Source organism: Saccopteryx leptura, chromosome 4, assembly GCF_036850995.1.
Source record: "Saccopteryx leptura isolate mSacLep1 chromosome 4, mSacLep1_pri_phased_curated, whole genome shotgun sequence".
Classification (NCBI taxonomy): domain Eukaryota; kingdom Metazoa; phylum Chordata; class Mammalia; order Chiroptera; family Emballonuridae; genus Saccopteryx; species Saccopteryx leptura.
In genome coordinates, this window is record NC_089506.1 from 151,749,075 (window position 1) to 151,775,682 (window position 26,608).

Here is a 26,608-nt window from a genome sequence, read left to right on the forward strand (position 1 = left end):
TATCCTAAAGACACTTTGGGTTTTTATAAACTCTCATTTTTTTTCATTGAGTAAATTACAGCTTTTTGGTTATTCATATCTGATATCAATAGTAGAAAGGGTAGAGATGATTATTTCTATAATTTTTAAAAGAGTCTACTTACCTCTTAATTCTCAATTGTTGATTAAGATATCTGAAAGTCTAACACTTTATTTTAGAAAGAATTGTTTAAATGTTTTTAAGAATTTGAAATAACCCAGATAATGTCTTTTCCTTTTAACAAAATAAAATAATACCACAGACATTCAGAGTATTTTTAAAGAATAATAGCAGAAATCTTACTTATAAACACACACCTAGTCAAATTTAGTTTAATTCCTAACTAAAATCTTCCTAGTTTTATGATATATAATATATATAAGTGACTTAGTTAACTTGAGCTTTCCAAAAATAATTTTTAAAAGAAATGAACATTAAGAAAGGTGGCTATTGGGCTGTAAACAAAGCAACAAATTTATATTGGAAATTTTATTACTGAACCCTCAGATTTTATAATGTGAAACTAATTTGACTTTAGAAAATCAAAAATATAGTTACTTACTTTTAAACAGAAAACTTAAATTGCATGCATCCTTCAAACCTGAAGGTTTTGCATGCTGTTTCTGGTGTCAGTTATGATAGTACTAAGGGAAACCGATGCAATAATGGGAAAGGGTCAGCCTTTGACATTGTGATAAAGAGGAAGCAGTTCTGCAAATTACTTGATTATTCCATGATTTTGTATTAGCAACTAAGATGTAGTGGTCCAGCCCCTCAAATGTTGCCTAAGTTATAGTAGATGCTCAACAAATATTTGTTGATTGACTATTAGTGACTTAGAATTTCATTTGGTTGAGAATACATATTCCTTCCAAATGTTACCAAAACTCATATCAGAAAATAATGAGTTTAATTTAACTAAAGTACTTTAGGGTATGCAGGAATTTGATAATTTGTTTAAAAGAATTACATCAGAGATCATCTATGCAATCTACCTGTACTTTTTATATGAAATCAATAATATTTCTTAAAGAAATTAATTATATTTCCCCAAATTACCTGGGTAGGATTTGGTCAGGTAGCATGACTAATGTCAGAGGTTATAATGAAAAGGTCTTGAGTTTAAGATCATCACTACAGAGTTGAAATTCATTTACATTTACAGTTCTGGTTCTCAATGTCACACTTAGGACAAAAAAATCTTTAAAGAATACACTTACATTTGGACATTGGGGTGTAAACCTTAGAGAGAATAACTACAGACTTTTTTGATGCTATAAACTCAAACACTTTAATCAAATTTTTAGAAAAGACACGTTTTCTTTTTCTATTGCTAATTATTTTCTTACTTTGATTCCCAGTTCTTTTTTAAGCAGTATGTTTAGCAACATGAGGTAAAATTTTCAAGAATCATATTAAGGAAATTATTGCTTGATGTCTCCTTATACAAATAATTTCCCTAGAATCAATAACACAAGCTATACAACTAACAGTATGTTTTAGCTTAACGTAAAATGTTTTAAGGCAACTTAAATAGATGTGAAAGGATTGGCTCTAGATTAAGATAGTTACAACAAATAAGACAACTATTGAGCATTTAAACATATTGTGGTAAGAAGGCGAAGAGATTAGCCAGAAAACATATATACATGACACATGATACAGACACAGACAAGTGTGGTGATAGCCACAGGGAAAGGGTCTGTGGGCTAGGTGAGGTAAGCAAAGGGGAGGGGGAAGAAATGGGGACAGAGACTTTGCTTGGAGTGATGGGTACACAATGCAGAGTACAGATGATGTTTTATTGAGTGGTACACTGAAACCTGTATGGTTTTGTGAACCAATGTGACCCCAATAAATTCAATTTTAAAAAGTATTGTAAATTCATTTAAACATTAGGTGCACTAAGGTGACTAATATTGAAATTGCACTAACTCCACACTTACCATTCTTCCTCAGGTGAACAAAGTGAACAAAGAGGGAATGACTTAATTATGTGACCAATATGCAAAGAGCAAAATGAGATTGATAAATTTGGGGTGAGGGAGGAGAAATTTTAATGATCATTTTTTTTTTTAATTTTAGAAGTTTAGTAAATTGAAGTAAAAACACAGTCTTTTATAATAGAAATATTCATGCTATTTGCTGCATTTTGGAATCTCGGAAGCCCTAATTATAAGGTTTATAGCATATATAAATAACATATATTTGGGAGTACAAACAGCGGCAAAGATTTTAAAAAGAATTTTCTATTTTCTTGAAAAACATGTAAGCATCTCATTTTTTTCAAATACATACGCATAACAATTTAAAATGAGGCAGCAAAGAAAAGCCATTCTGGTTCTCACAGGCTAGAGAGTCAGTGGCCAAGAAAGTTTGTATTTTTTGCAGCTTTAAAAGAACCACCTATGAATTATCAGGAAATGAAATCTTTGTAGAAAGGACCTGATAATTGTTAAATAATGACTTTTTTTTTTTTACTATGACTGTGTGAGATACTTAAAAATGTGTTAATTTGTTTCTCTGCCATTTCTTAAATTAAAGCACTTAGAGGTTTTTACTAATGCATTCTTAATTTGTCATCCAAGGTGTCAGGTTTAACTATGCCTCACAGATTTACGGGATTGAAAGTGCTCTCTAGTTTAAATTAACAATATTCTTGCCAAGTATTATTAAAAATTGCTTCATTGAACCAGTGAATAAAGTGTTTTATAGTTCATTAAAATTATGCTGTGATAATAACACAAGCTTAATAAAAAGATATATTCCTTAAAAAAATAAGCCATTAAATAACAATATATGCTAATAAGATATCAAAGTCTGTATTATATTTTCAAAAGATGAACTCTTTTTAAAACAATTCTAACCTGTTATTGTTGAAAATATGAATTGTAACACGTGTATATATTATCACAGTGATTATTTCTCATACAAGTAAAGTGATTTATTGAAAGCACCTAAGTTTATTACTATCACATCCACTGATAAACTCAACCTTCTATGTAAACACACATATACACAGAACACAAACACACAATGCAGTGTTAAATAATTTCTGCTTACTGTCTGATAGAGGCAATTATTTTTATTATTTTCTTCCATTTTTTTTGTTTGACCCCACAAAATTTATCTACAAAATACATATATATCTTCTCTTCTAAGCTCAAGAAATTTTCTTGTTCAATAATTTAACCTTAGAATAGATGATGAATGATAAGCTTCTAAAGAATAAAATATTACACTAACTGAAAGTATTACCATTGCTCTGCTAAATGCATTTCGTCACATAAGTAAAACTCTTTGACCAGGGTAATTACCCAGTTGCCCAAGTTTAGGGAGACATCAGATTCCTTTCTTTTAAAAATAACAATTTTTCTATAACAACTGAATGTGGAGGAGAATTAAAAATATACATGATGGAAAATGTGCTGATAGAAAACTAGAAAGAGTGTTTCAAAGAATGTTACCATCTCCAGAAGAGATATTATGAAATTCACAATTATTTACCGGTTAACACACCATTTAAACATAGCATATATTTTATACATTCTTGCTTTTCAGATGTAAGTTTAGGTCTACCTTTTTCTTTTTCATTATTGGATGGTAACATATTTACTCCAAATAATACATGTCTGTCCTCAATAGCAATTACAATTTCCTTGCCATCAAGTTGGCTAGTCATTTATCTTCAATAGTAAGTACAATCCCATGTTATGTGAGTACCACAAATAATAAGATTTCCATTAAAATAATCTATTATTGGCAAGATGATGAAAATAACAAGCAGATATTCAAGTAATGGGGCATTCCATGAGCTGATTCACTTGTACAGGGGAGATTTGCATATTAAAAACATAATAATGTCATCTGGCCAGGTAGCTCAGTTTGTTAGAGCATTGTCCCAATATGCCACAATTGTAGGTTTGATCCCCAGTCAGGATACATATAAGAGTCAACAAATGAATGCATAATAAGTGAAGCAACAAGTAAATGTTTCTCTTTCTCCCTCCCTTCCTCTCTTTCTAAAACTAGTAATAAATAAATAAATTAAAAAACATAACAATGTCAATGTAGCTTTTTTCCTCTCTATGGTTATATCACTTCTGAAAAAAATACAAAGAAATGAAAAAGAAAAAGCTTCACACTAGAGAGAATATCTAACAACATTATCTGACTATCTGTAAATCTTTGTCACAACGTTTATAATTCTCAGATTTTATATTTGCTACTGGTGCTCAAAGATAAGCTGCATATCATAGCCTTGGTTTTAGAAAAGCAAAAGACTTCATTCTATAAATCAGGATTCCAAAGAAGATAATGACCTATTTGTATGAAAAATTCAGCTTTGACTTTGATCATAGTTATATAAAGAATAAAATACCTGTATGCAAATGTAATACAAATAAATTATATCCTCTTTCCAAAAATAAGAGGACTAAATCTTAACTCACACAAGAATCTTTAGAGAACATAGAGATTACTAGAAAGGAGATACATCCCACAAAACAGTAACATAACATATATCCCATGCACACAGACCTCTGATAAATATTAATTTGTAAATTAGGCAAGTAAGAGATTAACAACAATAACTGATAATAAAAGAGAACAATTATAATAACATTCTGTAATAAAAGCTATGTGAATGTAGTTTCTTTCTCTCTCTCTCTCTCTCTCTACCTCTGCAATAGCTGATCTGATAAACAAGGTGGCTACTAAGTGACTAACAGGAGGGGAAGTATAAAAGCATGGACACTCTGGGAAAAGCAGTGATTCACGTCTGGGGCTGGATGGAGTAGGACAGTTCAAGGTTTTATCACACTACTAAGAATGACACACAATTTAAAATTTATGAATTGTTTATTTCTGGAATGATCCGTTTAATGCTTTTCAACCATGACTGACTGTGGGTAAGAGAAACCATGGAAAGCGAAACTACGGATAAGAAATAACTACTGAACTTGAACACCCATCCTTTCTCCTTTATTCTTTGGTGAAAAGAATTGTGGGAGCAGTTTCAGTGTATGTGAAAGATGGCAGACTGGTGGTAACTGAAATGTCAAACTTTCCTTGGAATTTGAATTTAATATTCTGCTCTTGTAACACGAATATGGACAAACATGGAGAATGTTTTAAAGGATGGTGACAATTTGAATGAATTATCAAGTGTTCAGCTTAGTCTCATAGGAAAATAAAATGGAGTGAATGGATTTTCCTTTACTCAGCATTTTATATCACCATTACATTTTGTGAAATTGGCACTCCCTTAAGCTAACAACCCAAAAGCCATATTACCATATACACTAAAAACCTGCCAAGTTCCTCAATGAGTGCAGAGTTCGACACAGGGAGTCTGTATCAAGCTAGAAAAATGTACCAGTTTGAATGTACACATGGATTATTTATAATAAATAAAAACTCCATAAAATTTATGTATAAAGTAGTGAAGATTAGATGTTTATTATTGATTTTTAATTATTTTGTTGACTAAAGGAAAAAATGGATTTGTTTACTTAATTTATCATTAAAATTAAATATATATTAATTAAAATTTTAAAGAATTATTATTTTTTATACTACAGTAAAATCATTTTCACTAATTAATACTAAATACTACAGAATATCCTGCTTTAGCATTACACATTAATTACATCTGGAAGAGAGAATATTGCTACATATTAATGGATTACAAGTTTTTATTAGATACATCATAATATAGACACCGAATGAGGAAACCAAACTTGCATGAATTTTTAAAAATATATACTTTTAATATAGTACTAATTTTGAAGTACAATTACACAGAAAAAATTATAATACAAATATGAACAGAATAAAAAATTTTTAAGACTTTTTAAAACTTTATTTCAGTTAGTTAAAAAATACAGTGAACACTAAGTCCGAAATATTGAGCTACTTTCCTGAAAATGTTTTGCATTTTTGACCTTTTTGTGAACTAAATTATCTTTTGGTCATTAATTCTACAAAAATTGGGAAGAAAATACACAGTAAGAATTACTTATTAAAGCAACATAAGACATTACTAACTGCAAAAACATTTTGATATGTGTTTTCTTCATTCACAATAACAAAATGACAAAATTAAAGAAAAATTTAATAGCACGATTCAATCAGAATGGAAGAAAAAGATTGTCATGTTCCAGGGTCTAAAAAAATTAGTCACTATTAAATAAGAATACTGACTTCTTAAATAGAAATGTGAGCAAACAAGACTTTTTACGAATAAAATGCCTTTGATTTATTTCAAGGAATATTCACAAAGAAGTCAATTTCATCTTGATACTTGTGTCCAACTGTGGTACCACCACTGAACAAATTAGAAGTTTAGTTTATATCTTTTATATCTTCCAAGCTATAAGAGCCAGGGCTTAGTAATTTATAGGAACCAAAAACTCCTCTCACTCCTAAGAGCCATTTATTTCTTGAAGTGAGAAGAGACTGATGAAAAATCATTCTCACTATACATTGGAAGATATAGCAATACAAGGATTTTTGAGTTTAGAAAACCTTAGGCTCAATTTTTGGTGAACAGAAACAGGAAGTTGCATGAATTTTCCTTCTCTCCAAAATTGTTCTTACCCTCATCTCATCATTTTATTCCTGATCTAGAGCAGACATTTTCTAGACCCTGTGGTACAGATAACAGAAACCAGATGCTGAGAATGGTGCTGAGAAATGACCAGAGATTAGCAAGAGGATGATTTGGGTGTGATTGATCAGTGTGATTACTTTCTACTTAAAAAGCAATACATGGTTTGCTGAAAGTTTATGGGAAAAAAAAATTGAAGAGTGATGAAATCCTGTGGTATAATCTGAAGAGGTATGAGAGAGACTGGGAAAGCAGCCAATTAGTAGTTCTCAACAAGAAAAGCTGAAAGATCACATGCTAAGCATTACCTTACTTGATCTTTTCCAACTCTTCCTCATTAGCATTGTCTGTAAATGAAATAAAGCATTTTCATTATCTTATCACTCAAGTACAGAGAAGGGCGGCCAATTGGTCTCTAGAGAAAGCTTAACATTTAAACAGCAGTATCCAGCAACAACTATAAAAGACAAAAATTGTTTTTCACGTATGTGTAGCTAGAAAAACACCTTTAACATTCAAGCATCTTTCTGGTGAGAGTTCATTGGTTTTATCTATTTTTTTTGTACAAAAAAATGGGATAGTATATATTTTAAATAGAATGGCAAATTTTAAATATCTTAATTATCAACTGGAAAGAAACACATTGAGTCTCATGATTGGCAATCATCCCTTTTAATGGTGGAGGTTCAGGATGTACCACAACTTTACCAGGTATATAATAATTTTTTTCTTCAAACACTTTCAAAGTCTGTTGCTCTAATGGGATCTTAGAATTGTCTCTGTTTTCAGTTAATCTTTAGTTACATCAGGATCTGTAAATGCTTTCAATTGAGAAAAATGCTGTATGTTGTGATGGCTATTAGTAGGCCTTCCTGCTAAATGTAGGCCATGACATAGCCTCTAAACTGGTTTTCTGTGTGTCCTTATTAAGAGGTATTTTTGGCTACAAGTTTTAATTAAGGTTATGGAAATTTGTGATGAGTGACCAAGATCATTGGTCTTTTGCATAAAGTAAGTGATAAAGATTCAAAGATTTAAAAAATTTCCTCCCCAGTTTAAAAAATTTCTCAATAAACACTGAGGTAAGTAACCTCTTTACCGTCCCTTAGCTTTATCCTGGTCTTTAAGGCAGGTGAAGTGGAGAATAGGGGCAATTCGGGGCAAAGAATATAGCTGAGAGAAATGCTGGCCATATTTGTGTATCAAGAAAGTGCACTGGTATCTTTAAGAACTACATCTACATTTCTTTCAGCAGGATTCACTATAAAGCGGGACAGTTTCAGAAATGACTCACAAAATACAAAAATAAAAGAAAATATTTAATAAAAGGTTAAGTCACATAGCAATCTTTGGCCTAACCCAAGACAAAGAAATTATGTATAGGTTCTAAAGTAGGAAATGAGAAAAGCATAAAATTGTCAAAAATAAGGATAAATTTCTCTTTTCTAGAGATAGTGGTTCTATAGGTTATACGTTCTCCTTATATGCTCTGTGTTAAAAATGGACTCTAATATGGAAAAGTAATAGATTTCTCAAGGTTATAATAATTCTTAATTTTTCCTCCTAAATGGAGCCAGGAAACTGTAAAGCATTGTTATTAAATACAATTATCGTAGTATTTTATATGTTGTCTAAGTACTAATGTCCAATTCATTTTGAAGCAGCAGAATTCACCACTGGGTTATGGCGATGCACCTGTAGTGAACATGTGATAAATGTTGGTTGTTGATGTAAAATAAGTTATTATAATTATTATCATCATCACCACCACCACTTTCTCCATCATCACTAAAAGGCAACTGGAGAGCAAATACTTGCGGTACTACATGTTCACAAAGACTGTGTACCATTAGGTATCAGACCATACATGTTCAACCTTCTCAGAAAGCAGTTTCAATGGACACAGAATGGTAGTTCCCAAAGACAATACTCTGAGTCAAATAAACAGAACAGTTAAGATAAATAGATAAAAAAGTAAAATCTCATAACTCATGGCCATTTAACATCATCATCTAGTATCTGAGAATCTTATAAAATTCCATTCTGTAAGAAATGGTATACTATAAAAAAGAAGGTAAGAATATGAGGAACAGTTGAATTTCAGGGTAACACTACTCAATAGGATACAGATTCATTTCTGCTGGCCACAGCCACATCTCCTGACTCAGAACCACTGCATTAAGTAGTGTTCAATATAGAAAACAAACTACAGGATTGATATTTTTTCCAAAATGGGCTTAAAAACAGGTTATATGGTACTGTTTTTCAGATTGGGACATATACAAACAAAAAGTCAATAGTAATTTCCCTAAATATAAATATGAAATATTTAGCAGTAATGGAAACCAATTTATTATTGTCTTTATTCAGTATAGTGAGTCCTTTTATTAGATCCAGTGACTTTCAAAATGGCCCTAGATCTCATAACAAAATTTCTGCTTCTTAAGCCAAAACAACCAGCTAAACAATGGCTTTGAGTATATCACTCCCAAGTCTTGTTTTCTTTTTAGATGGTTTGGTTAAGGTATAGTCAATAAAACTAAAAACAGTAGAAAAGATTTTTTTTTAAAAAAAAACTTAATTTAGCCTGACCAGGTGGTAGTGCAGTGGATAGACCATTGGACTGGGATGCGGAGGACCAGGTTCGAGACCCCGAGGTTGCCAGCTTGAGCGAGGGCTCATCTGGTTTGAGCATAGAATCTCGTGGTACAACGGTAGTGCGTCTGACTCCATCTGGTTTGAGCAAAGCTCACCAGCTTGAGCAAGGGGTCACTCGGTCTGCTGTAGCCCCACAGTCAAGGAACATATGAGAAAGCAATCAATGAACAACTAAAGTTCTGCAATGAAGAATTGATGCTTCTTATCTCTCTCCCTTCCTGTCTGTTTCCATTTATCCCTCTCTCTGACTCTCTCTCTCTCTCTCTCTGTCCAAAAAAAAAAAAAAAGAATCTCTCCTTCTCCCCAGTAGCTCATTAGGTCAATGATGTTGCATGAACTGGAACTGTAATATTTCTTTTTAGAAAAAGAAAACAGAAACAAATACTTAATTTAACAGACAAACTATTCTGTTACCTTTGCTATCTGTAAGACATTTTAGAAAAGAAAGATAGTTTGGGGAATGTTAAAGATAGGAGAAGAAGCAAATTATAGAAAAAGAAGGTTTTTTTCTTCTTCTTTGCTCTATGATCTTCAGCTGAGAAATATATGAATTTGTTTTTGAAAGTGTCATTATCTAATGTTATTATAATATGATCAAAATTCTTCATTAGCAGCTCAACTTTCTTTGAAGCCAACAAAAGGAAAGTAACAAAAATATGGCCAATGATAAAGCTGCAAAACTGATTACTTTTTAGAAGATTACATAATCTCAATCTTCTTTTTGCTGTTATCTTTTGTTGTAGTGATTTTTTTAATGCAGTTACATAGCTCCATAGATGTAAAACAAAAATCACAGAATGGGTAGATATTATATACATACATAAGTTAAAACATATACATCATATTTTTATAGGTGGATATTTTTTCACGTTAGCTATAAAATAATTCAAAAAAATATCAAAAAATAAACCTATATGAAAAAGAATTTTAATTCACTAAAGGCCAACTAGGGTCAATTCAAATGTTTCTTAGAATTCTCTGGGATTTTTTAGCTTTAGCCAAGTAATCTGTAAGTCTAGGTTCTCTAAGAGAGTATGTAACACAAGTTAACTCACTTTTATTTCACAAATTCTCCAATGAAGAAAGCTGTGGATTGAACTCTGCTACAAAAAGAATCAGAAACCACTCAAACACATTATCAGATCAAAATACTATACACAGGACACACATGTATGCACTGGATATTTTTGAGGGATCTAAAACAGAACATGCATTGAAAACAAATGACACTGTCATGCAACTAACTCATCAGCATGTCCCTGTGAAGACATGAAGATTTCTATTTCTCATACACACAATGCTGGAAACTTAAAAATGTGTGTGTGTGTGTGTGTGTGTGTGTTTATATATATATAATGTGTGTGTATATATAATATACACAGTATATTATATACATATTATAATATATATTATATTGCATATATAATACATTATATATTTATATATTCACATCTGGGTGTTTTTTTTTTAAAGACTCAATTGTGAACTCAATGGAGACAATTTTAATATAAGCAACTATAAAATACTTTGGCTATTACATATACTATACTTTTAAATTGCTGTGATTAGGCAACGCATGTTTTAGAGGTCTTAGGAGATTCAGTAGGCTGCTAAGTTTTTCAACTCATCCTTCAGTTTTACTGGTATCCAGAACTGGCAATCCACATAAGAAGAAATCATCCCAACTGCCTTATTCATGGCATGTATTGCAGTATTAACAGTGAGTAAAAAACTCACAAGATAACTTATTTTAAAATCTTAGCATTTTTTGATGCTAACTGTTCTGTTTCCAGTTACTCATTTCTTCCTACTTTTAATTTTTTCCACAGTATTAATGTTCTAGTTCCTATCTGATTGTTAGAATTTACTTAATAGTTCTTGAAACTCATATTCCATTCTCCATTTTAATATATATAAAATATTTAGCAAAGTTCTATAAACATAGGCAGAAGAATAAACATGAGGTTTTTAAACTAAAGTTTTAAGTCCCAGAAGTTTAAATAGATTATTTCTAAACTAGTAATAAAAGAAAACAGAACTCTTAATAGTTTTGCTATGTGAGAGTCAATGAAAAATTATCTTCTACTTCTACCCTATCATTTTAAATATTAAATGGAATTGTGATCATTTAGTAACTGATTTTTGGTTTGCTGCACTTTGAGTTGGGGATTCTTTAAATAAGATTTTTTCTTGGATAATTTGTGAAAGTTCAGCATGTCATTTTTATTTCAGGCACATAAAATTTAATTTGAAGATCTCTGATTGTTTTTAACAAAGAAACTTCAAATGTATTCCAGAGAAATATATTTAGCTAATACAAGACATGTTACAAAGTGAAGAAAATATAGTAACCTGCTTCTAATTTATTGTCATCATTATAAATCTTAAGACAAGCAATGCAGACTGACTTTTAAGCCCATTAGCATTAATATATTAATTTGAAGAACTCAAAAGGAAAATTATTATTTAATATTGTTTGTGACAACCTCAGGGATTTGAATATTGAAGTAAAAAAAAAAAAAGACTTAATATATCTTTCCCTGCACTTTTGAAGTATCCCTTCAAATCCTTATCGTTTTTTATTAATTTTTATTTTATTGTGTTTACATGGATTCAGGTGTCCCACTGAATATAACTCCCTCACCCCCACCCCTGTGTCCCTTTTTATACCCCCTTTACCCCTCCCCCTAACTCCCTCCTTCCTTCCCTCTGGGATTTGCTGTCCTGTTACCTATATCTCTGTGTTATGTATATATAGTTTCACTAATCCCTTTACCTTCTCTGATCCCCTCCCCTCATCCTCCTTCCCTCTGACAGCTGTCCCTCTGGTTCCTGTGACCCCAGCCTCTGCCTCTATTCCATTCCTCAGTTCACTTTGTCCATTAGATTCCACATATCTACACTCATTGAACAACCATTAGGTACAGAAAGTTGGACTAGGTTTTGAAAGAAGTCATCATACGAAACATAATTGGAAGCAATAATTTACATTTATATATATTCTAACCAGGGGTGATAGAATATAGGATGAAGGTGATGGGAAGTATATTACAGGTATATTTTAGGTAATATAAGTGACATTGAAGAAAGCTTGGACTTAAGAGGTGAGTTTTGCAGGAGTTTACATGGCTGGGACAGAAGTTACAAGTAAAGAATATATATTGCTCATTGGAGAACCTTCAAGTCCCTTATTAGGAGTTACTGTTTAGTTAGAAAAACAACCACAGGTCACTGAACCCTTAGAAGAAAAAGAGGAAGATATAGAACCTAGCACAATGCTTAGTAGATAATCAGTGTTTTTATCCCCCCCAAATAGATGCTTACAAATGGTCCTTGTTCATAGTTTTAAAATATCATAACTACTGTTGCAAAACAGTTTTAGGATATTAATAAAATAGCTAAAGAACAGCTACATGGACCAAAGCAAAAGAGAAAAAGCAAATTTCTATGTACTTATCAGAAATTTTCATAATGTAGAACATATATGCTTAGAAATGCAGATCCAAATCTAGACTGGCCAGGATGCTGGGGAACTCATTAGAATTTCCTGTGAGGAATATTTTATACTTCCTCCCCACCTCCTGACCCCCTTCACTTCTCCATGACCGACCCCTTTCCTCCAGCTATTAATCACATGATCACACTTACAAAGAGAAACTACTACAGGCATACTGGTCACCTTTCTCTCTGCTTCTCAGGTGCAGCCAAGGTCAGGATGGTCCTTGTAAAGCCAGCAGCCAGGGCTGCCACTATCACAGCAGCCTGGCTCATACAGCTTCGCACTGGATTCGGACAGTCGGTAAAGAAACAACGGAGCCAATAACTGATGGGCCATTATATTTAATTCTAGCTTGCACCCGGCGGGCAAGTAAAAACACACACTGGGCTCCAAAACCCACTTACATTCAGTGCTCACAAAGCTACTGACTTATCCGAGTTTCCTAGAATCAAAGGTTTCTAGCTCACCAGACTTTATTCACCTCTGTTCCCCATCTCCTTCCTTCTCCAGCGTCAAACTGCACAAACTGGCCTCTCACTCAACACTCCGCCATCTTGGCTGCTTCTACTGGCCTCCTCCACGTGGCCTTTCTCTGCTCTCTGCTCTGCTCTCTCCTCTAATGATAATCTCAGGAACCAAGAGAGCAAGCTCCTATTCTGCCCCTATTTTATAGTGTAGAAATCCAAACCTTTAATCCAATATACATAATAGGGAAGTCTCTAATACAAAGTCACATATCTGAGTCATGATGGGATTGTATCACCCCACATCAAAAAGGGTGGGAAAGGCTTAATCCCAAAACCAAGCCCCAGGCTACAAGGATTCTGCCTGCCTTTAGCCCACCCCAACACACATTAATATCACCTGGGCGAAGGCCTCCTCGTGGGCAGCGCCATCTTTAACAAAGTGAGCATAATATATTTTATCCGCCCAACAGTCCTCCAGCCAGAGACCAACCTGGACAGGTTGCAACTGTTGCACTGAGTCCTGGCAAAGCTGCTTGCTTCCTGTAGAGCCAGTGGCCAGGGCCAGGGCCAGCATCAGAGCAGCCCGGCCCATGCAGGTTCGCATTGGATTCAGACAGTTGGTAAAGAAACAATGGAGCCAAAAACTGATAGGCCATTTTCTTTAATTCTAGCTTGCACCCGGCGGGCAAGTAAAAAATACACACTAGGCTCCAAAACCCACTCACATTCAGTGCTCACAAAGCCACTGACTTATCCGAGTTTCCTAGAATCAAAGGTTTCTAGCTCACCAGCCTTATTCTCCTCAGTTCCCCATCTCCTTCCTTATCCCAGATACAAACACTACACAAACTGGCATCTCACTCAGCACTCCGCCATCTTGGCTGCTTCTCCTGGCCACATGGCCTCTCTCTGCTCTCTGCTCTGCTCCGTCTGCTCTCTCATGCTAATCATCCCAGGAACCAAGAGAGCAAGCTCCCGTTCTGCCCCCACTTTATATTGTAGCTTCACAACCTTTAATCCAATATACAAAACAGGGAAGTCTCTAATACAAAGTCACTTCTCCAAGGCATGATTGGATTGTACCACCCCACATCAAAAAGGATGGGAAAGGCTTAATCCCAAAACCAAGCCCCAGGCTACAAGGATTCTACCTGCCCACAGAGACACACATTAATATCATGTGGGCGACGGCCTCCTCATGGGCAGCGCCACTTTAACAAAGTGAGCATAATATATTTTATCTGCCCAACACTTCCCTCGTGAAGAAGAGAGAAGACAGCTGAGAATTCAGAGTAGTATGGGAGACAAGAAGACTCCATTTTTCAGTTGCCACAGGATAAATCCAGTGGTATTTTGGACTTTGAAGGGGACAGACACGAAGTAAGGCAGTGAATGGAAAATAGTCGAGAGTAAAAGATTTCTTCCAAAAAGCTGGGGTAGCAGAGGAACTTAAGTAAAGAAAATGTTATAAGGATTTCAGAAAGAACTGTTTGTGTTAAGGGTGACTGTAGCTGGAGAGATACAACAAGGAGAAAGGAAGAAAAAGAAAAGATAAATAATACCCAAATTTTGATGTGGACCTGTTTTATATAACCTGCCTGTTTCTTCCCTTTTCATCTGTAAAGCCAGTAGCCACAGCCACCATCACAGCCACCTGGCCCGTGCAGGTTCACATTTGATTCGGACAGACAGTAATGAAACAACAGAGCTAAGAACTGGTGTGTCATTACCTTTAATCTTGACTCACACTCAACGGACGAGGAATACACACAGTGAGAAAACACTTCCCTTTCCATTCCCTCCCAAATCTACTGACTTATCAAAGTATTCCTAGAATCAAAGGTTTCTACCTCACCAGCCTTATTCACCTCTGTTCCCCATTGTTGGTCAAATAAGTTTGTAAATATGACATATATGTTTGCTCGCTTGTGACTTATATTGGGTGTGGGGGACAGGCTGTAAGCAGGCCAGGTCTTTGTAGCCTAAGGTTTGGTTTTGGGACTAAGCTTTTCCCCACACCCTTCACTGATTGTATGATCTGGGTGGTGCACTCTCATGAGGAATCCAATTATGCCTTGGATAAGTGACTTTGTATCGGAGACTTCCTTGTTTGTATATTGGATTAAGGGATTTTGGTTTTCTACACTATAAAGTGGGACAGACCAGGAGCTTGGACACACAGTTCCTGCTATCACAATTGCAGGGGCTTCCCTGATCCCTGGCCCTTCATGGGAAGAGCTGGTTTTCTGCTTTTCCCTTGTATCTTTTGTGGTTTGCCTGTCTTGGTGAGACACCAATAAATAGGATGGCCCCCCATCCTCTGACTCCGCCATTTCTTTATCGTCTGCCCGAATCCAATGGGAACCTGCATGTGAATGGCCACGATGGCGGCTCCTGGCCCTACACCCATCTTCTTCTCTCTGCACAAACTGGCTTCTCCTTCAGCACTCCGCCATCTTGGCTGCCTCTCCTTTGCAATGCTAATTTCAGGAACCAAGAGAGAGAGCCCCTGGCCTTCCTTATTTTATAGTATAGAAATTAAAACCTTTAAGCCAGTATACAAATAAGGAAGTCTCTGATACAAAGCCACTTATCTGAGGCATAATGGGATTCCTCATGAGAGTGCACCACCCCACATCATGCAACAACAGTGAAGGGTGTGGGGAAAAGCTTAGTGTTGAGAAGATTTTAGGATTAAAAGGGTGGGAAAGGCTTAGTCTTAAAACTGCTTACAGCCTGTCCCTCACACCCAATGCAAACTATAAGCAAGCAAACATATATCATATTTGCAAACTTATTTGACCCACATCATGTTTTATAAGTCACTGATGATCAACCACCAGGCACTGAAATATTTTTGAATGATTTTTTTTTTCTATTTAGAAACACATTGTGCCTAAATAATAACTTTAAGCAGCCATGAAAATGGGAGGATTTTTGTAAGAATTAAAGAAAAAACAGTGTTGGGAACTACTTACTTTTCCTGTGCTGACATATATTTCCGTGAAATTTAGAACAAGTGGCACCTCCATCCTTAGGTCACCTGATAATTATTTGACCCCTCAAACCCTCAGTTTGATGTTAGAGTACTTAATAAATTTCTTTTTAATATGAAAATTTAGTAGACTTTTCATGATCAAATCACCAAAATAACTACCTGGTTTGGGGATATACTAGACCCCAAGCACTTAGATATTTTCATTTATTAAGTGCTGACTTTCATTAAAATAACAAAGAATCCCAAAGCAAAAACATGCTCGCACCAAGTTTTATTGATTTACCTCCTGTAGTTAAACCTGATGATGTCCCTCCATTTCTGTCTCTGACAGTTCTAGTCCAAACTCCCATCATCTTCCACCTAAATTTTTGCAATGGGCTCTTAATTGGTTTCCAAGCATCCATTCTTACTCTTCCATCTATTTTCTGCCATGCAGCTACAGAGTTATTTTCAAAAAGCAGATATAACGATGCCACTTTCCAGTTACAGACTTTTCAATGCCCTGCCCCCATTGCTCTTTGAGCAAAGAGCACAAACCTTAACATGGCCAATGGTCCCTATACAGTATGCACATCTCCTGACTACCCCAGTTATCACTATGCACCATGACCTTCCATACTCCCTTTGCTTTCACCTTCTCTAAGCTCTAGGACAGGCGTGGCCAACAGTTTTTGCCCCCAGGTCAGATTAGAAAGAAAACTTTTTTCATGGGCTGGACAAAATATTAAAATTAAAAACTATTAAATACAAAAATTATTCATTTAAGTAAACAAAATTTTATTACATAATTTGTTTATGAATAAATGTAAATGAGTGAAAAAATATACAATATTATTTTAATAAAAATATATTTAAATAAAAATATAATTACATACCGTATAAATATTCAAACTGTATCACAATCAATCGAATCAATATTTAATTAATAGAATAAGCTTGAAGGGGTTATATTACAAATAAAACAATTATTTTGTTTTACAAACAGCCTGGACTCATTTTCAGTTATCAACTGCAGCTACTGTCTATGCTACAATGCCACTGGATTTAGCACACTTGAGCACAAAAATAATGAATTGTTTGACCTTGGGTGCGCACTGGCAAACTCCACCTAAAAGAATGTGGGTTTCACATCGCCGCTAAATGTCAAATAGTTCATTTCAAGTACAGACGAGTACAAAAGTTGTAAATCTTTATAATGAATTTAAAAAAAAATAAATAAAGAAGTATCGTCAATCCATTCAACCAATTATTGGAAGTTAACCCTAGATTAGTCACACGTGGAATTCTTTTCTGCGTATTATTATCTGCTTAAATATCTCAATTTCCAATAACCAAAGACATTTCCGCTTCTGAGTAGCTGAGATTTTAAAGTAGCAGAGAATATTAAAAATTTAATCACGGGCACATAAACTCATTAGGCGGGCCAGATCCGGCCTGTGGGCTGTATGTTGGCCATGCCTGCTCTAGTACCTTTAAAATTCTTGAGACTTGTTTGGAGGTTCTAGCAGGGGAGCGAAGCTACTCGTATACCCTTGACCGAAGAACGGTCCTCTCCTTTAGTGGGGAAGGTCGTCCTCTTCGACCGAGCGCGCAGCTTCGGGAGGGACGCACATGGAGCGGTGAGGGAAGAAGGGGACACCCGCCTAGCCAGCCAGATCAGCCGAATCAACCCTGGCGATCAATGGGGTGATAGATGTCGCAGCCAGATCGCCCTCACATCCACCTTTAAAATTCTTGAAATGCAGCATGGTTTCTCTAGCCACAGCAGCATGGTTTCTCTAGCCACAGGGCCTTTGCATATGATGATTATGTTACTTAAAATGCTTCCTCTCTTCTTGGTTTTTGCCTGATTAACTTCTGTTTATCAAACCTCAGCTCCCACTTGACTTTCTTAGAGAATCATTGTGACCCTGACTAGAACAAGTTCTCCTAATACATAGGCCTGTGCTTAAGCACATAAATATACATTCTTTCACCATGCTAAGTTTTCATGGTAGGTATTATTTGGTAATACTTGCTGGAAAAGAGAAATTTCTTCTTTACTGAATAAAGTTATAGACTCTTAGATCACACTTAAGTATTACATATGGATTATGTGTGTTTTTTATTTAATTTTTTAAAGGATAGAGAAAAATAGTTATTGAAAAGGGAGAATTTTTCAATGAGTTTAAAACACTTCCTAATTTGAAGACGGAATTCACTATTTTTATCTACAATTTAGAGAAAATTATCAATACCTTTTCAATAGACAAGAAACGCTAACTTTAATCATACATTATTTTAAGACAGTGTTGGGCGGATAAAATGTATTATGCTCACTTTGTTAAAAATGGTGCTGCCCACATGGAAGCCGTCGCCCAGGTGATATTAATGTGTGTTGGGGGCGGGCTGTGGGCAGGCAGGATCCTTGGAGCCTGGGGCTTGGTTTTGGGATTAAGCCTTTCCCACCCTTTTTGATGTGGGGCGATACAATCCCATCATGCCCCAGATAAGTGACTTTGTATTAGAGACTTCTCTATTTTGTATATTGGATTAAAGGTTTTGATTTCTACACTATAAAATGGGGGCAGAACGGGAGCTTGCGCGCTTGGTTCCTGAGATTAGCATTAGAGAGCAGAGAGCAGAGAAAGGCCACGTGGAGGAGGCCAGGAGAAGCAGCCAAGATGGCGGAGTGTTGAGTGAGATGCCAGTTTGTGCAGTTTGTGCAGGGAGAAGGAAGGAGATGGGGAACAGAGGTGAATAAGTCTGGTGAGCTGGAAACCTTTGATTCTAGGAAACTCGGATAAGTCAGTAGCTTTGTGAGCACTGAATGTGAGTGGGTTTTGGAGCCCAGTGTATGTTTTTACTTGCCCGCTGGGTGCAAGCTAGGATTAAAGACTATGGCCCATCAGTTTTTGGCTCCGTTGTTCCTTTACCGACTGTCCGAATCCAATGCGAACCTGCATGAGCCAGGCAGCTGTGATGGCGGCCCTGGCTTCTGGCTTTACAGACAGCAATACAGACAGTGCTGAAATAGAATATTTGCAGTTGTCTAAAATATTATGTCTACTCCTAAAATGTGTTACAATCAGAACTAGTGAGAGTAGCTCCCAGTAAACGAAAGCACGTTGAGTCTAAAAAATAGTGGCTGGTAAATTGTGGTAGAAAATGCACCGGCGAGCATACCGATGGGGGTCAGACCTGGTATTGGTTAATGTCCCTTCATCAGTGCTGGAGTCATTGGCTCCTCTGTATCCCTGTTAGTTTCTCACAGAAGCAGGTATGCAAAGCAGTACAGACTGTCATGGCTGGAAAATGGTAACACCAACAGGGCAGCCTGGCTGAAAGATGAAAAGTACTCACTCCTCATTCAGCAAACAAATACCAGAAGGCAGAAACTCTGTTACCATTTCACTTCATTTACATTGTTATGGTACACCTGACTATGTAGTCAAAGTAGGAAGGTCTTGATACTTCAGTGTAGAATTGTAAACATTTAATTCATTAATAAGTGTATTCCCTGAATGAACATTAGTATTTGTCTACAATATAACATGTCTGAAATTGGAAAATAAAAGTACAATAAAAGATGCAAATGCATCCCTTATCAACAAGAAGTTCTGATCTGGACCACAAAACAGGAAATTTGAGTTCAAAATATACAAGACATAGGGACTAGTGATGCTCAGGGTACTCACAGACACAAAGAACAGACTAGACTGTCATACACCGCTTCTTTTTATTATTACCTCTGGACTCAGAGAAGGCTCACAACATTCAAACACTGTCTGAATGAACATTTGAGAGCAAGTCTGAAAGCAAGAAAGCAAACCACAAGGTCATGGTGGGGGAACTTACCACATCCCTGTGTTCTCCCTCCTTAGGTGTAAGAATGACTGAGAGCAAAATGATTCCAAGGTCATGGTCAGGATAGTGAGGATCTTTCAGGGTTAGAGTCACATCTGTGGGCCTTTGATAGAAAATATTAAGATTTTGAACTCAATGAATAAGCCAAAAATATATTTCATATTAACATTTTTATCTTTCCTTTACAACAGGGGTCTCAAACTCAACTCAGCATGTGGGCCGCAGAGCAAGATCATAGCCATTTGGCGGGCCGCACTAGGTCTACAAAAGGCAACTGTTATGCAACACTTTTCTCACTGCAGTTGAAAACAAAAAAAAATCAGTACAAAATTGTTTGGCGGGCCGCATGCGGCCCGCGAGTTTGAGACCCCTGCTTTACAACATTACTATCTTTCTTTGTTATTAAACTTTCATCAATGAATTAAGCTGTTCTGTAAGTTGTAGGCCAAATGGGTATACTCTGATTCACTGGATAAGCTTCAGTCCTGCATGGGGTTCTGGAAAGGCAGTGGAGTTGCTGGGAAGGCCAAGAAATGTAGGAAAATGGCTGGAGACTGCAGCCCTGAGACAAGTCTTTGGTGCGGACTTTGGAACACCAAGTTCTGCCGGGGCAGAACGCTGCCCCTGCAAGCACTGATAAGATTGTTTGGAAGCAGCTGATCTCTATAGTCGTTTCCCTACATACCTGAAAACTATTAGTTAATCATTCTTCCCTGCACCTGAATCTATTCTAGACTAATTTGACCCAAGCTCTGCTAATGTGCTTGATGAGTAAAGAAATGAATAAATACAATGAGACTGCAGAGATCTGGGCTCTCAATCCTAGAGGCTGGGAGTTCCCTGTACCCATGTTTTCTGTATGTTGTGTCCTCTGGGTTTTTTCTTTTTTTTTTTTTTTTTTTTTTTTTTTTACAGAGACAGCGAGAGAGTCAGAGAGAGGGATAGATAGGGACAGACAGACAGGAACGGTGAGAGATGAGAAGCATCAATCATTAGTTTTTTGTTGTGACACCTTAGTTGTTCATTGATTGCTTTCTCATATGTGCCTTGAACATAGGCCTTCAGCAGACCGAGTAACCCCCTGCTCTAGCCAGTGACCTTGGGTCCAAGCTGGTGAGCTTTGCTCAAACCAGATGAGTCCGCACTCAAGCTGGGGACCTCGGGGGTCTCGAACCTGGGTCCTCTGCATCCCAGTCTGATGCTCTATCCACTGCGCCACCGCCTGGTCAGGCTGGGTTTTTTCTTAAATCCTGCAGCGCCTTTCTTTCGTGCACACCCATTGCCGAGCTGGTCATGGCAAAGAAACCTAATAGGATTGAGAACCCTACATGTTCCTGCTCTTTGATCTCCAAACAACAGAATGCAATGGCAGCTATTTTCTATACATCTGAGTCCAATAACTAAATAGGTTTACTTATTGATCATGATATTTCTTTTAGTTTTTTTTTTTAACATATATATTGTTTAAATCAGAAGTAACACATGAGTGGGAGAAGAGGAACATATACAATATAATTTGCCCGATATATATTTTGGACATACTGTAAAAACAATGTATAATTATTTAGAAGAAATTATATTATTTAAAATAGTGCTTCTATTTTAGGATTGTTCAAACCTATGCCTGAACAATTTTTAGATTCAGAAACACAAGAAATCAATAATTTGATCAATATTTAGAAGATTTTAGGATTAGTTAAGTATCTCTGAGTAAGAGATTATGAATGACTCAATATTATCCAAAAGTACTTTTAGAAAATAAAATATAGATTCAATATACAATGTATAGATGATATGTTTCCAGATTTTAATTAATATTTAACAAATAGGGGTTAATGCCCTCCATAAATCTCAGGGACTGTGAAAAGTTTTGCTCTAAACTTGAATCTTAAAATATTGGCAAGTTAGGAATGTTCCTTCACTTGCTCAATCACTTGTTTATTCATTTTATTTACAAAACATCTATTAAGCACATAGTAAATGCCACACACTGTACTAGATTCTGGGTAAAAACCAGAGGTCAAGACCAAAGATAAGATCCTTGTCTTCAGTGACCTTAACTTTCAGGAAATGACAGTTGGAGCCTAATACTGGGAAGAGGGTTTGGTGCGGAAAGTGGTCCAAATAAGAATTTTTGATCCTGGCTCCACATCAGAATTAACTTAGAGGCTTTAAAAAAGTGCATAATTCTGAACCCTACCCACAATGATTCTGGCGCTATAGATTAATCAGGATGAGATCTGGAAATCTACACATTTATAAAGCTTCCCAAATGATTTTCTCATACAACCAGGACTGAGAAACTTAGGAAACTCTTTCACATAATTCTTAATTTACCAAGTCAAGAAATGATGTTATTAAAAATACAAATAGTTTTCTGATAACAGGGGCTTTAACTAAAACATAAGTAACCTGTTAGATTATAATATATATATATATATATATTATAATGGGATTATAATATATATATATATATATTATAATGGTTGTGGTACAAATTGCTCCAATATTATTTTAGTTACAACTAACCACTATGCTTGGATAATAACAACTTGTTCTTTTCATTTTAACAAATATATACTAAACATTATATATATATATGATATATATTTTGTATATATATATATTTTGTGTGTGTGTGTGTATATATATATATTTTTTTTTGTGTGTGTGTATGGGATCACAACTTGATTTGATTTGTTTTCCTGTAATGATTACATATAAAAATTAATTTAAAAACATCATTACATTTTTATAATAACTACATGATAAAGATTTATGAAATTTGCTATTGCTTTATGACACATCTATTATTTATTTTCTTTCAAAGAGATTCCTTAATACATTTTATAGTAGCATAAGTATTTACATGGCTATATCATCATCCATCTTCCTATGCCCAGAGACTACTGATTTATACATGGAATGTAATGGCATAATTATAAATATGTAGCTTTTAAAAGTAGTGTGTGATTTTAAAGAGTGGTTTGGGGGAAAGGGAATGAACGGTTAGTTAATATGTAAAATAAGTAGTAATATGGCAGCATAAACACCAAATGCTTGTGTATCTTTTTATTTTCTTAATTATACCATATTTTTCCATTTAAAGTTATTTTTCACAATAATTCATCTTAATAGAGAAAAATAAATTTCTGCTCTGTGATTAAGTTCAGTACTTTGCATATCGTTACACAGAAGTCCAAGGAGAAAATAATATGGCCTTTATAGAAGAACAGGATAGCCCATTCTCGATAGAGCTCAGTTTTTATAATAATGGATTACGTACAACTCCATCTAGGACACTTCCTTCAACCGGAGTGAGGTGGGAACCAGCAATTACTTGGCTTACATTTTGAGGTCAAACCTGCACTCAGGTTGCAATGAAGAACATAGAGGAAGTACAGAAAAGGCCCCTCTTTTGTCCAGTTTGAGGCAAAAAGACCTTCGGAAGGCCAATAAGCTGCCACTGTGTTCAAACTTAGCTGACGATAACACATAAGGGGGCTCTACAACTTATATTTCTCTACTCATTTACATTTACAAAAATACAGGGGCAGTCAACCTTTTTATACCTACCACCCACTTTTGTATCTCTGTTAGTAGTAAAATTTTCTAACTGCCCACCGGTTCCACAGTAATGGTGATTTATAAAGTAGGAAAGTAACTTTACTCTATAAAATTTATAAAGCAAAGTTACAGCAAGTTAAAGCATATAATAATAATTACTTACCAAGTACTTTATATTGAATTTTCGCTAAGTTTGGCAGAATAAATCTTTATAAAACAACTTACTATAGCTAAATCTATCTTTTTATTTGTACTTTGGTTGCTCCACTACCGCCCACCATGAAAGCTGGAATGCCCACTAGTGGGCGGTAGAGACCAGGTTGACCACCACTGGTCTAGATCATTATACTACTTTCCTGCTTTCCACTGTTCCTGCCACAGGATGTATGTAGCATGATCATCTAAAATAACTCCTTCTCCTTAAAACTATCATGAAGATTTTATAGCTTCTTTTGCAACCCATCCCAGCACTGCTTGACTCTTATCTTAAGCTTGTTTTTTCTTCTGTAGTATTAATCAATTTTTAGCTCTTATGTTGAAATGGATTTTAAAAAATATAAGCTCAGCCTGATCAGGCAGTGGTGCAATGGATAGAGCATTGGTCTGGGATGGTGAGGACCCAGGCTCAAAACCCCGAGGTCGCCTGCTTGAGCATGGGCTCACCAGTTTGATTGTGGGGTTGCTGGCTTGAGCATAGGATCATAGACATGACCGCATGGTCACTGGCTTGAGCCCATAGGTTGCTTGCTTGAGCTCAAGGTCGCTGGTTTGAGCAAGGGGTCACTCATTCTGCTGTAGAACTCTGGTTAAGGTACATATGAGAAAGCAATCAATGAACAACTAAGATGCTGCAATGAAGAATTGATGCTTCTCATCTCTCTCCCTTCTTGTCTGTCTCTTTCTCTCTCTTGCTAAAAAAAAATGCTCATAATTACGTACAAGGCATAATTAATATTAGTAGTAATACTATAACTTTACTTAACTTTAGTATTAAGTTAGCAGTAATACTGCTAACTTTACTAGCAATGGTAAACCAAAGTAACTGAGCATATACCACCAGTCTGCCTCCACTTTATGGGCATTCCTTGGTAACCTAGGATTACTGGTGATGGCAAAATTAGACTCCACTTTGGCTCAGGTGGTAAGAGAGTTGCTGTTTTTTAAGTAAAGTTCACATGTTTTATTTCTCATATGGTGGCCTTATTCTTAAGTTAATAAATATGACTAACAGGTATACTCTTCTTTATGTCCCACAACAACCATACAGAAAACATGAGAGCAAGGCATGTGTCTTCCATCTCCAGATTCCTGGTACTCAGCATCTGGTACTTTGCTGGGGGTCAAAGCAGGCACCCAAGACTCTTCTATTGAACAGTTGTTGAATGAGATAGTCAGGAAAGATGCTATTATTTCCATTGGGTGGGGAAGAATAAGTGTACTTAAGAAAGCCTGCCTAGCATAAAGACTCACAACCACACATGACGGAACAGCGACTGTAATCCAGGTCAGCTGATGCTGTCTGTTATACCAGCTCAGCTTCTTAACAAGGTGCAGTGATATTACAACAATTCAAAAATCACCTGTTTAACTCCAACTGTGTGAGATCCAGAAAGGCTGAACCCATAAAGTCATCTTGTAGTCCAAAATCATAGTCAAATACCTAAAAGCCAAAAAGACAACATTATTATAAACTACTCCAAAATAAGCTTTAAATGAAAATGACTTGATACTTGTATTTTTTCTACATCATCAAAACAATGAAAGTTCCTAATATTTATTTTTCAAATGTATTTGTTTTTGTGCTGTGTAATACTAAAGTCTCAGAAAACATTTTTAAAAATTGTGTTTAATTTCCTTGAGAACATTATATTGAGTGAAATAAGAAAATTTAGTAAAAGCTAAGAAGTATATGATTTCACACATAGGCAGGATATAAAACTGAGACTCGTGGACATAGATAAAAGTGAACTGGTTACACAAGTAGGGGGGAAGGAGAGGCAGTAAAGAGGGACAAATATATGATGATGGATAATGATTTAACTTTGGGTGATGGGCACACAACTCAATTAACAGTTCAAATGCTATAGAAATGTTTATCTGAGGCCCTGGATGGCTGGCTCAGTGGTAGAGCGTCAGCCCAGTGTGTGAAAGTCCCGGGTTCAATTCCTGGCCTGGGCACACATTAGAAGCGCCCATCTGCTTCTCCTCCCTCCCCCCTCTCCTTCCTCTCTGTCTCTCTCTTCCCTTGCCACAGCCAAGGCTCCATTGGAGCACAGTTGGCCAGGGCACTGAGGATGGCTCCATGGCCTCCGCCTCAGGTACTAGAATGGCTCTGGATGCAACAGAGCATTGCCCCCAGTGGGCATGCCAGTGGATCCTGGTCAGGCTCATTCGGGAGTCTGTCTCGATGCCTCCCTGCTTCTCACTTCAGAAAAAATACAAAAAAAAAGAGAAATGTTTACCTGAAACCTATGTACCCTTATTGATAAATGTTACCCCACTAAATTTAATTTCAAAATAAATAAAAAATTCCCTACTTAAAATTATTGAAAGATAAATAACAAAATTAAATAAAATACAGTAAATATTTGATGAAATATGTGGGACACGCAGACTTGCAATACTTTTCCATATTATAAAAGGACATGAGAATCAGTGGAAAGTGAAATGAGTTGGTATGAAATTCAACTATATGTCTTCCATACTGAGCTAAAGATGAAAAAAGTGTGATTCCAAGTTCTTCACATTCCTCAGGTCATTGCAGATAAATTCTATGATCTTTTAGGACAATGTCATTTAAATATACAAATAAGTGAAAATTGAGATATTATGATTGAAGCACTGTGTAATGTTATAATAAGTTGAATTGTTTCTGTCACAAACAATGACTAGGAGATAATGTTAAGGTATGTTTCTACCACCACCAGAAAGGACTAGAAAAGAG

The 26,608-nt window shown here is 35.6% G+C and overlaps 1 protein-coding gene across 7 annotated transcripts in view; it reads right to left on the bottom strand.

Moving 5' to 3' along the window:
* MCTP1 (multiple C2 and transmembrane domain containing 1) overlaps window positions 1-26,608 on the bottom strand; it is a 579,350-nt gene that overhangs the window by 249,887 nt on the left and 302,855 nt on the right. For 6 of the 7 annotated variants that reach the window (XM_066381863.1, XM_066381859.1, XM_066381862.1 and 3 more), the window contains exons 4-6: window positions 25,245-25,324; window positions 20,089-20,200; window positions 6,938-6,976 (exon numbers count right to left, since the gene is read on the bottom strand). In XM_066381863.1, coding sequence (XP_066237960.1) covers window positions 6,938-6,976; window positions 20,089-20,200; window positions 25,245-25,324 — 231 coding nt within the window. The remainder of the gene's footprint in view (window positions 1-6,937; window positions 6,977-20,088; window positions 20,201-25,244; window positions 25,325-26,608) is intronic. The other variant, XM_066381864.1, reaches the window with a different exon arrangement.